This window comes from Protobothrops mucrosquamatus, unplaced genomic scaffold (assembly GCF_001527695.2).
Source record: "Protobothrops mucrosquamatus isolate PMUCROS unplaced genomic scaffold, P.Mucros_1.0 scaffold25, whole genome shotgun sequence".
NCBI lineage: Eukaryota > Metazoa > Chordata > Lepidosauria > Squamata > Viperidae > Protobothrops > Protobothrops mucrosquamatus.
The window spans coordinates 645721-656939 of record NW_015386410.1 but is presented as its reverse complement, the minus strand read 5'-3'; the positions used below and the strand labels follow the sequence as shown (position 1 = coordinate 656939).

Sequence of the window (11219 nt, the reverse complement as noted above, 5' to 3'; positions counted from 1 at the left end):
TCTGAGTCTAAGAGAAAACAGTTCATTTGGGGTATAAGTGATCACACAAGTCTTCCTAAGAAACCCAGGGTTTTTTTTAACACAGCTTAACAGAGCTTAACAGAGCCACAAAGAAGAGGGAGTCAAGCTATTTTCCAAAGCGCCTGAAGGCAGGACGAGAAGCAACGGGTGGAAACTAAGCAAGGAGAGAAGCAACCTAGAACTAAGGAGAAACTTCCTGACAGTTAGAACAATTAACCAGTGGAACCACCTGCCTCCAGAAGCGGTGAATGCTCTAACACTGGAAGTTTTTAAGAAGAAACTGGACAGCCATTTGTCCGAAATGGTATAGGGTTTCCTGCCTGAGCAGGGGGTTGGACTCGATGACCTCCAAGGTCCCTTCCAACTTTACTATTATTATTATTATTATTATTATTATTATTATTATTATTATTATTATTATTATTATTATTATTATTATTATTATTATTATTATATAAAATAATATATGAAAGATCTGCATCCTAAACATCTAAATAAAGCTAGGAATCAGTTTTAGGATTTATATCAACCATTTAAAGAACCATCTCATAGACCTCCCATGTTTTAGATACGTATGTATGTGCATGATGTAATGTAGCCAGTGTCATACTTGCTAGTAATAGAGTGCTTGTGTTACCAAACTCTTGGGCTACTAGTGAAATTATTTGATGTGCAGAGGCCTCAGGAAATATCTGCATCTATATACCAGGACCAGGAAGCCAGTTGTGACTCTGCTCTCACTTTAGACGTGCCATTTCCAGCATCCTTTTTAAAACAAGTGGAAACATCAACTGAGTAGGCAAAGAAACATACATGGACCAATGGTTCCCAGCCTGTGATCCACAATGATCCTGCAGGTGTGGCCTTGTGAGAGTGGCAAAATGAGTTCACACACTCTTGGGAGGTTGCAAACTCTGACAAGATTTTGACTTTCTCATCCAATATCTTGTGGGATTTGACAACATTGCATGATTTCCAACATTTCAATTTATTTTTTATTGAATCTTGAGACCCTGCAGATGCCAGCTGTGGGAATTACATAGGCTATTGCTCCTATAGGTATTAGACTGCTTAGCCCCAAAGGAAATGCTAGTTTAACTTGCTTCAGCAGGTTGACATATAAGCTTCTCACAATGTGGTGGTTAGGGATGATCACCTGCTCTAACTCATTGTAGTTAGAATAGCCAGGAAAAAAAACATTGGTATAAATAATGATACGCCAAAACCCTGAACCTTACATCTGGAAACAAAACAGTTTTAGGAAAACAATCCAGGCAAGTTTTTCTCACAGCTGTCCAAATTGTCAAATCAATAGGCCTCGCTATTTGATGACTGCAACAGAACGCATCAACTCATCCCTATTCTAAGAGTCAGAATTTATCTCCTCCCCACCTCGGTTGTATTGCAAGGGGTTTCCTGACCCAGCCCCTGCCAGTTCAAGGGTTGGTCTGTCTGTCCCCTTCCCTGCTCTCTTGCCCTCCCCAGTTCTTGGGAGAGGCCTTGCTCCAAGCCAGTTTCCTGCCCACCCACCCCCATCTCCTTTTCCTGCCCCACCTCCTGTGTGTGAATGACCGGAGGCACGGGAAATCCGTGTGCAGTCATTCTGGATTTAAGTCACAGCATATACAGGAACACCATAGCAGAGATCGAAGGGAAGAGAAGATGAAGCTTGGCTCATGGAATGCCTGAAAGGGAGTGATATGCAGAGGACACAGCATCTGGGACATCCTCTGTAGCCGGTAATCACATTAGTCTTTGACTGGGTGTGTAATTGGGTGTTTGGGTGCAAACTTTCACAGACTTTATACTGTAGTTTCAAAACCAGGTTTGGACAGTAAACAGGTGGGAAAATGGGGGAGACTGGTGTGGATGAGGATGAATCCTGATTTATCCCACCACATCTCAAAGGGAACATAATAAGGTCTGGCACTGATATATCTTCTCCTCTACTTCTGTCTCTTTCGGACCACTGCCGTCTTCTCACCAAACCCAGAAGTTGGGAGATTGGCTTTCCACATGCACTAAACAATTAAAAAAATCCAGTCTCTCTGCATAATTCGTTACTTTCTTTCAAAAATATGTTCTCCATCAAGTCAATATTTGGGGAAAGTTGATAAAGTAGAAGAAGTTGATTGGGAGAAAAAATAGCCGATTGTGGACAGCAAACCTATTCTGAGTGGCAAATTGGACTAGAAGACCTCCAAGGTCCCTTCCAACTGGGTTATCCTGATAATCAGTTAATATACTGCACCCTTTGCATTATTTGTTTTCTTTTTTTTTATCCAGAGGGTGGGAAAATGGGAAGAAATGCATGATTGGAATATCTCTTGATTTTTGGTCTTGGACTTTGAGAAACTTTGGTGAATGCAGAGCAAAACCTCTGGGTTCTGTGCTTAAATAGTAGAGTTTTATGAAGAAAGGAAAAGGCACCAAGCACCGGTTGATTAAATTAGGAAGCATTGTATTTTAGAGTTTCATTTTAGAGTCCGATTGAAGCATTGGATAGGGTGGGGCCCCGAATGGCTTCATCTCTCAGGGTCTCCCCATCATTTCCAATCTCCCAAGAACTAAGCAGCTCGTGTGAGGTGAGGTCCAGCTGCTCTGACCCCAGAGCTGGTTATCTCATCTTTTCCTGTTGACGTAACTGTTTGATTCAAGGCCTGTGACTCAGCCACCGTGGAAGTTCTGGATTTGTTCTCACTGCCTCTTTGGTCTAGATCTGACTTTTGCAGCTCATGAAAAAATAGCTAATTGGAAACTGGAAGCTTTAGGCAAGGAAAAGATCTAGAGCAGATGTTGAAAAACTACAACATTTGACAAGATTTATTGGATTACAATGCCCAGAGATATATGAGCAGGCCACATGGCCAACAGCAAGCTGCCTGATAATTCTGGTCATCATCCAACATAACTGAAATGCCCCAAGCTGGAGAAGGGCAACCTAGTACAAAACAGGAAGGTAAGGACAAACCAAACTGAAACAAGGAATGGAGAGCAAAGTCTTTCCAGTTCCATTGCAGGGCTGTGCAAATTTTGTGCAAATAGGTACATACTGTATATATATACATGTCACTATATCTGCATCCTGCTTTTCTAAATAAAATGTTTAAAATCATTAAAATAGGCCAGGTAATGTAGTTCAAAGTTTCAAATATATAGGTTAGCAAAAGTGTAAGCCAGTTTGCTCATATGTCCGATGTTGGAGACCAATGCTTTCCAGGTGCTAAGTATTGATGAGCAATGTTAACACACCTCTGTTCGCAGCCTCACTCTCTTCTTTTGCTTCTTTATCTAAAACAGACCTAGAATTAGATTAAAATAAAAGAATGGCATCCAGCAGACCCTTAAAGGAATGCTCTTTGCAGAGTGAGAGATATGGCTACTCTCTCAGGAGCTAGTCAAGCAAGGCTGGACGTGGCAAAGTAAGAGAGGGGCAGAGAGACTCATCCATAGGGCTACCAGAACTGCCTGCAGAAATGTGGGCAATCATTAGGTGGCAGAAAAAAGTCAAGAGTTTTTGTAACTCTTTGCTGTCAAATAGTGATTATCTGGAGTTTTGCAGCCCAGATCTGCTACCCTAATAGGAGATTACCGATTCACCAACCTTGCTACTCAAATTGGAATCCAGCTGAGAACTTGGGACTTGTCACGTAGCCAGATCAGCTTTAACTCTGTGAAATTCAAGATTTTATGTCTGGCTGGCTATGCCATAATAGTATATCTTCCCTTTTTTTAGTCATTGTGGTACACAGATAATATCCACACATCTGCCCTACCACATATCTTTCCTTGTTCGTGGCCTCTCTATATTAAAGCACAAAAAAACCCCACCATACTATTTTAAGAAAGAAATTAAAACTGTTAATATTGTGCTATATATGACCAATGCTCTTAATATCCCACAGCTCTGCTTTGTATCAAGTCGCATTCAGGAAGCCAAGATTTAAATATAAAGAAAACAAGAAACTATAACTGCAAGGGGTGAGAACAGCTGGGGAAGTTGGGTCCAAATGTTACAGAAGCCACTCTGTTTAGGTCAAAGGACATCAACCAGGGAAGGGCCACAGTCGCCAAGAATTGGTCTTACAGATTGCATTTCTCTGTCTCTGTTTCTCCCCCCCCCTCCTTCCTCTTCCCCTCCTTGTGTCTTTCAGTAGTTCCAAGTCCTTGTGATCATGTTCTCAGATGAGCGAAAAGACGGGAGCCCCCGCTTTGGGAAACTTCACTTTCCTGTTGGGCTGTGGATCAACTCGCCAAAGAAGCATTTTGCAAAGTTGGGACGTAGGTGGCCAAGCGTGGGGTCCGTCAAGTAGGTATTCAAAGAGAACTATTGCCGAGCTTCCCCTTTAAGCTGTCTTGATATCTAAAATTCATAGCAACACCCTCTCCTCTGGACAGATGTGTTCATGGGATAATACCAGGCTTGATTATTAGTAAACACTGAAACATGGGAGTGGGTTGTTTCTTAGAAGGAGGATGGGATAGAAGTGCTATTGACTGTTCATCAGCCCGTCAGCACCTCGAAGTATCACGAACCCTAACCCTAACCCATCAGATGCGAAATATGTGGGATAGTGCTAGGAGCGAGTGCAATATACACCATTATGCTGGCAAGGTTTTATTGCCAGAACAAAGACTGGCTCCAACTGAGCTGTGCCTGTCAAAAGAGCTGCAGTCAAATTCAAGAATTACTACCCTAGAAGAGATCCTGTCAGGTCATCTGAACTGACCTCCAACTCACAGCAGTGCATATGAGTTTGAGTGCTTGTCTTCTTTAAGACATTGCATCAGTTCAGGCAAAAATTGTACAGATGGGCCTCAGCTTATCACCACAACTGGAACCAGAACTTCCATTGCTAAGTGAGTGGTCATTAAGTGAGTCGTGCCTGACTTTATGACCTTTTTTGCTGCTGTCATTAAGCAAATCACACAGTCACGAAATGAATTTGGCTTTATACATTGGCTTCGCTTCTGAAGCCATCTGGGAAGGTCGCAAATGGTGAAAGTCACATGACCCCAGAATGCTGCAATTGTCATAAATGCATGCCAGTTGCCAAGCACCTAAAGTTTGATCACATGATCAGGGGGACGCTACAACAATCATAAGTCACTTTTTTTAGTGCCATCATTTTGAGTGGTCACTAAACAAATGGTTATAAATTGAGGGCTACATCTATTACAGCCCAAGATTAGTTCTGAGAAACCGAGTCTTGGAATTTTTAGAACAAGGAAAAAAAACCTTGGCCAATAACTTGTATATGTATATGTATATACATCACAATAAACCCATTTTATCATATCTCTTTGCATAATTCTGTTCCTCAGCATCAACTGGCAATGATTACTGTGCATTCCGTGCTACCAGTGTGTCGAATAATATACTATATCTTATTGATCTTCACCTCACTCTGCATTTCCTCTTTCATTCAGTTCAGAAGAATTAGAGAACCATTGTGGACACTGAGCCACTGATTTGGAACAGAATCATCAAGTACTACAACAAATGCATGTTCAAAATCGTTAATTTATCCAGGAAGTCGTGCAACATTGAACAGACAAAGCAAACAAATCCCAAGGATCAAAGCGAGACCCTTATTCAGGGATCTAGGATGACAGCTGAACAGATGGGTGGAAATTATATTTCCCTGTGATTTGGCAAAGTAATACAAGGCAAATAAAAAAACGTATCATTACAAGGAAACTTCCCATCTCCACATCTCCTTTCAGTTATATCCCACCCTTACCACTGTCCAGGCTTGCCTGTTTGGGGCATCTTGCTTGTAATTAGAACTTAGCCCAAATTTCTCACATTTTTTCCTAGATGGGGGAAATAGTTTAATCAAATTATTGGTAATCAGCTATACCAGGGGTAGGCTGGCTCAGGAATTCTGGGAGTTGAAGTCCACGAGTCATAAAAGAGCCAAGGTTGCCTACCCCTGAGCTATACCAATAGGGCTGTTCCAGCTGTTGATTGATGCCATCTTTTTTCCTGCTTATCAGTCCCTAGAACTGCCATCACACAGATTTGGCTTTATGGAGAAATTTCCTACAGATCAGTGTTTCTCATTCTTGGGGTTGAAGTTTGCATATCTTAACAGATGCCGAGGTTGAGAAATGCTGCTCTAAATGACGACAACCTGAAATAATTGGTACAAAAACCAGCACTTTCTGTCATGATCCTGGAATCCTAAAGGTTTAAAAATGTAGCACCTGGTAAAAACTACATGTTGAGATGATTATCTCAAGTAAGAGGCATATTTTGGCTCAGTACTCTGTATCAGCCTATTTGGACAAGAGGCAATATATGTATTTTTTCCTTTTTGTCTTATAAAAGTGCTCATCTCAGAGTTGTTTGATAGAGAGATGGGTGGCATATAAATTCTATAAATAAAACAAAATAAATCTCTATGAGCTTCTGGTTCTCTTCATAGATTGAAATAAAAAGTGCAACAAAGGTGATCAGGGGACTGAGGCTAAAGCATATAAAGAACAGAATTGGGTATGTCTAGTTTAATGAAGAGAAGGATGAGGGGTGACATGATAGCAGTGTTCAATATCTCAGGGGATGCCACAAAGAAGCGAGCTATTCTGCAAAGCACCTCAGAGCAGGACGAGAAGCAACGGATGGAAACTAATCAAGGAGAAAAGCAATCTAGAACTAAAGAGAAACTTCCTAACAGTGAGAACAATTAACCAGTGGAACAACCTGCCTCCAGAAGCGTTGAATGCTCCAAACCTGGAAGTTTTTAAGAAGAGATTGCACAGCCACTTGTCTGAAATGGTATAGGGTCTCCTGCCTGAGCAGGGGGATGGACTAGAAGAGAGGTCTCCAACCTTTTGGGCACCAGGGACCGGTTCCATGGAGAAAGGTTTTTCCACGGATCGGAGAGTGCATGGTTTTGTGTGCTGCCAGCATCCCACAGATGGGGCTTTGCTTGTTTGTATGGACCGGTTGTAACATGCCACGGCCTGGTACCGGTCCATGGACTGGGGTTGGGGACCCCTGGACTAGAAGACAAGGTCCCTTCCAACTCTGTTGTTCTGTTCCATTCCATTCCATCCCATAGATGTCAATTTTCCCAAGGCCCCCAATAACTTCGGAATGTATCAATCCATCTTTCCCCTTTGAATCTCAATCCAGCTGAATTGGTTGGGATCTATCCCTGCCAATCCTATCTGTTCTCCCCCCAGGTCTACGTCCTCGGACACTGCCAGTCGTGGCAGCGAACCTGTGGAGATGCGCCCAGCCAAGAACAAGGCTGCACGGCACAAGAGGCTTTCAACGCTCTTCCAGCGAGGTGGGGTGGGAGGGCCGACTGGTGGGGGAGGAGGCCGCTGGGCCAGTGAGAAGAAACTAGCAGATCTCATTGACCCCCTGCCTGAAGAACGAGTCAAGCCCCCGTCTCAGGGAGAAGTGCCAGGAGTCCTGAAAATCTACGGAGGAGACATCTCCATGGGTGCCAATTACAAGAGTGTGCTGGCAACCGCACGCTCCACTGCCCGCCAGCTGGTGCGGGAGGCCCTGGAGCGCTACGGGGTGACACAACCCAATGCTGAAGATGCCTACGTGTTGTGTGATGTTGTGGGCAGCGTTCATGGCATGGATAACTCCTGGCAGGCCCAGTATCTCCGGGCAGTTGGTGACGCTGAACGGCCTCTGGTGCTGCAAGACGTGTGGAAGCCCAAAACCGGTTGCACTCGTCGCTTTGAGATCCGCCGCCGATGTGATGTGGAAAGGATGGCCGAGGGGGAGGATGAAGATGGAAGCGGTGAGTGATCTTCTTCGATGCTGGTCAGCTTTTTTCTACTCCACAGATTAATGAGCTGTACCTATTTTTCAGACATTTGCTTTTGTTTTTCAAAGGGATTCACATTTCCAGGGCCTTACGTGCAATTTATTTATATGCTTGATTTATATCCCACTTTCCATCCCGGCAGCAACCAAAATTTAAAACCGAAACAGAATATATAAAGCTAGAGCCATAAATTAAAATTAACCCTACATTTTTACAGCTAATTAAAGAAAAGGCCTTTCTCTGCCCAGCGCATGATTAATTTGTGGAATTCGTGAGCATGGGAGGTAGTGCAACAGACTTGAGTTTAGAAGGTTTTCACAAAAGATTTGGTATTTGGTTGGACATCCACACCTATTAACAGCCATTAATTAGCCAAGAATGCTGAAAATGAAACTTCAATTAGTGTATTTCAAAGTCCCAAATGTTGGAGGGGATGGTAGGATGTATCTGTCCCATTGTGCTCTTGTTGAAGGTCTTCTCAGGTCCATTTAGCTGGCTATTATTAGCTCTTTAGTCTGTTCCAAAGCTGCTGTTCTTGTAACTAAGAAAAGTGTCTCCCAGAACTGTTATTTACAACCCCAGAGGATGTCATGTTTTTCAATGGCCTTTGGCTTTCATTCATTTGGTCTCCGTTCTTCTAAAACATCGGCACAACTGTTCTGAATTCAGCGTACGGGTAGTCTTCAACTTACTACCACAACTCAGCCCAACATTTCTGATGTTAAGCAAGGCCGTTGTTAAGTGAGATGTGTCCAGTGGTGGGATTCAAATATGTGAAGAACTGGTTCTCTGTGTGGATGCCGGTTCCGGAAGTCCGTTCTGGGCCTGGGCAACAAAAAATTAGCTACCGGTTCTGCTGAACTGGTGCGAACCAGCTGAATCCCACCACTGGATGTGTCCTATTTTACTAAGTTTTGCTGCAGTTGTTAAGCAAATCACTACAGATGTTAAGTCAATCACGCAGTCATTAAGCTAACTTTACCTATTGACTTTGCTTGTTGGAAGTTGGCTGGGAAGTTCATAAACGGTGATCACATGACCCCCCCGAATAGTGTAACTGGGTACAAGATAGCGTCATTGGGTACAAGATGGGCGGCAAATAAATTTTCTAAATATATAAATAAATCCATGCCAGTTGCCAAGCACCTGGATTTTGATCAGGTGGCCATTGGGATGCGGCAACAGTTGTTAAATATGAAAACTGGTCATAAATCACTTTTTTTCAGTGCCATTGTAACTTTGAATGGTCACTACATGAATGGTTGTAAGTTGAGGTTTACTTGTATAGCCACAGCAGATGAACCTAAATTGTAGCTCTCTGTCCGAAATACAGAGTCCAAGGCTAATGCGTTCTCTCTTTCCCCTCATTCCTCACAGGCAAATGGAACAAAGCTCCCTTCATTTACCTATCCCAGTGTTTCTCAACCTTGGGAATGTGAAGAAGTATGGACTTCAACTCCCAGAATTCCTCAGTCAGTATGCTGGCTGGGGAATTCTGGGAGTTGAAGTCCATACATCTTAAAGTTGCCAAATTTGAGAAACACTGATCGACACAAAAAAGTAGTGGGAGGATAGCAGTATGGAAACTCCTTGAATGACGCAAGGCTACAATTGGGATCAGAGTATCCATTTTACAACCTTGTGTGCCATGATTGTTAAGTGAATCACTGCAGTTAAATGAATCGTGTGGTCATGAGGCAAATCCAGCTTCCCAACTGACTTTGTTTTTTGGGAGCTGGCCATGAAGGTCACAAATGGTGATCACATGACCCCAGGACCTCGCAACCAACCATCATAAATACATGCGGTTGTCAAGCACCTGTATTTTGATGTGACCATGGAGATGTTGTGACGGTTTTAAGTGTGAGAACCTGTCATAAGTTTTTTCAAGGCAGCTGTTAAGTTGAGGATTACCTGTATACGGGTGCAAAGGGAACAGGTGCTTAACGCAGTGACATGTTCCTTTTATTCATTTCCTTGTTCGGCTTAACCATACCTACATATTTCTAGGTACCCCCCCCCAATAGTAATACAAATAATTAAGTCAGCTTTTCTGAATTTTGACCACCATTTTATCATCATAACTGATTGGGGAGGATTTAGCCTCAAACTCCTGCACCTCTCCGGGTTTCAGTCCTTTCTCTCTCTGTTTCTCGTAGGGATTAACTCTCAGTCACGCCGGCAACAATCACGACGCTCCCGGGCTGCCTCGGGGGGCCACGTGGGCCCCAAGGAGAGAGCAGACAACCTCTCGCTCCGGCGCAGCATCAGCGAGATGAACCTCAGCACTAAGCGCCGCAAGGACCGCAAAGGAGTGCTGAGCATGGCAGTCGGTGAACCGGCAGAAGGGGGTCCGGTGGAGGAATCACGGCTCAAAGCAGCCGAAGAGGCTGAGGGCAAACCGGCTCCTTCGGCCTCTGAAGAGGAGGCCACGGATGTGGCCAGCCTTGAGCAGCTTACCCAATGCCTGATCCAGCCCCCAACCGAACATCCCTATTTCCTGCAGTTACTGGGATACAACGAAAAACAGGTAAATTCACCTCCCGCTGATGGACTTGTTCAGCTTTTCATAGCACCCCAGAGAGAGAAAAAGCTAGGACAGCTTTCATCAAATGGATGTCTTCTGGAAAAGCCGAACTTCAGCTCTTATCCTTTTTCAGACACGCTGACTGGGGATTATGAGATTTTAATTCTAATTCATCCAGAGAGGGCCTGCTAGGGAAAAGAAGGACTAGAAATTCCTACTACACCTGACGTCTTTGTTAGCACGCACATTGATGCCTAACAGCATTAAAGGGACTGAGGAGCACCTGGTCCTATGCCACGGAGAAAGAAAATTCATACGCACAGATACACTCATAAACACTCGAGGGCAGCTTTTTAGCCAGGCTTTCAGCTGGTCTAGTCATTCCTTCCTCTGAAACTGGAAAGTCAGAATTTAATCATTTCAAGTTGTCATGTGTAGATGTTGTGTAGCCCAGGCTCAGGGGACAAGATTGGAATGGAGAGCAAATCCATAGCTGAATAGCAGGAAAGTCTTCCTCATCCTTTTGGCCCCAGTCTTCTTATCAAGCAGATTGAGGAAGTCAGCCTTAGAGAATTGACTTTAATACTTTAATACTCTTTGCCCCAGCTCCCGGGGTCTTTCTCACATATCATTAGAGGAGAGATAACAGCTATAAAATACAGCAAAAACAAAAACCAATCAAGGAGAGAAGCAACCTAGAACTAAGGAGAAACTTCCTGACAGTGAGAACAATTAACCAGTGGAACAACCTGCCTCCAGAAGCGGTGAATGCTCCAACACTGGAAGTTTTTAAGAAGAGACTGGACAGCCATTTGTCCGAAATGGTATAGGGTTTCCTGCCTGAGCAGGGGGTTGGACTAGATGACCTCCAAGGT

At 43.6% G+C, this 11219-nt stretch overlaps 1 protein-coding gene across 1 annotated transcript in view; it reads left to right on the top strand.

Annotated features, from left to right (window-relative positions):
• The first annotated feature begins 1646 nt into the window (after positions 1-1646).
• RASIP1 (Ras interacting protein 1) overlaps positions 1647-11219 on the top strand; it is a 22761-nt gene continuing 13188 nt past the window's right edge. Inside the window, exons 1-4 of the mRNA XM_015810948.2 lie at positions 1647-1760; positions 4176-4330; positions 7213-7790; positions 9977-10347. Of these exons, the coding sequence (XP_015666434.2) occupies positions 4197-4330; positions 7213-7790; positions 9977-10347 (1083 nt within the window). The 5' untranslated portion in view covers positions 1647-1760; positions 4176-4196. The remainder of the gene's footprint in view (positions 1761-4175; positions 4331-7212; positions 7791-9976; positions 10348-11219) is intronic.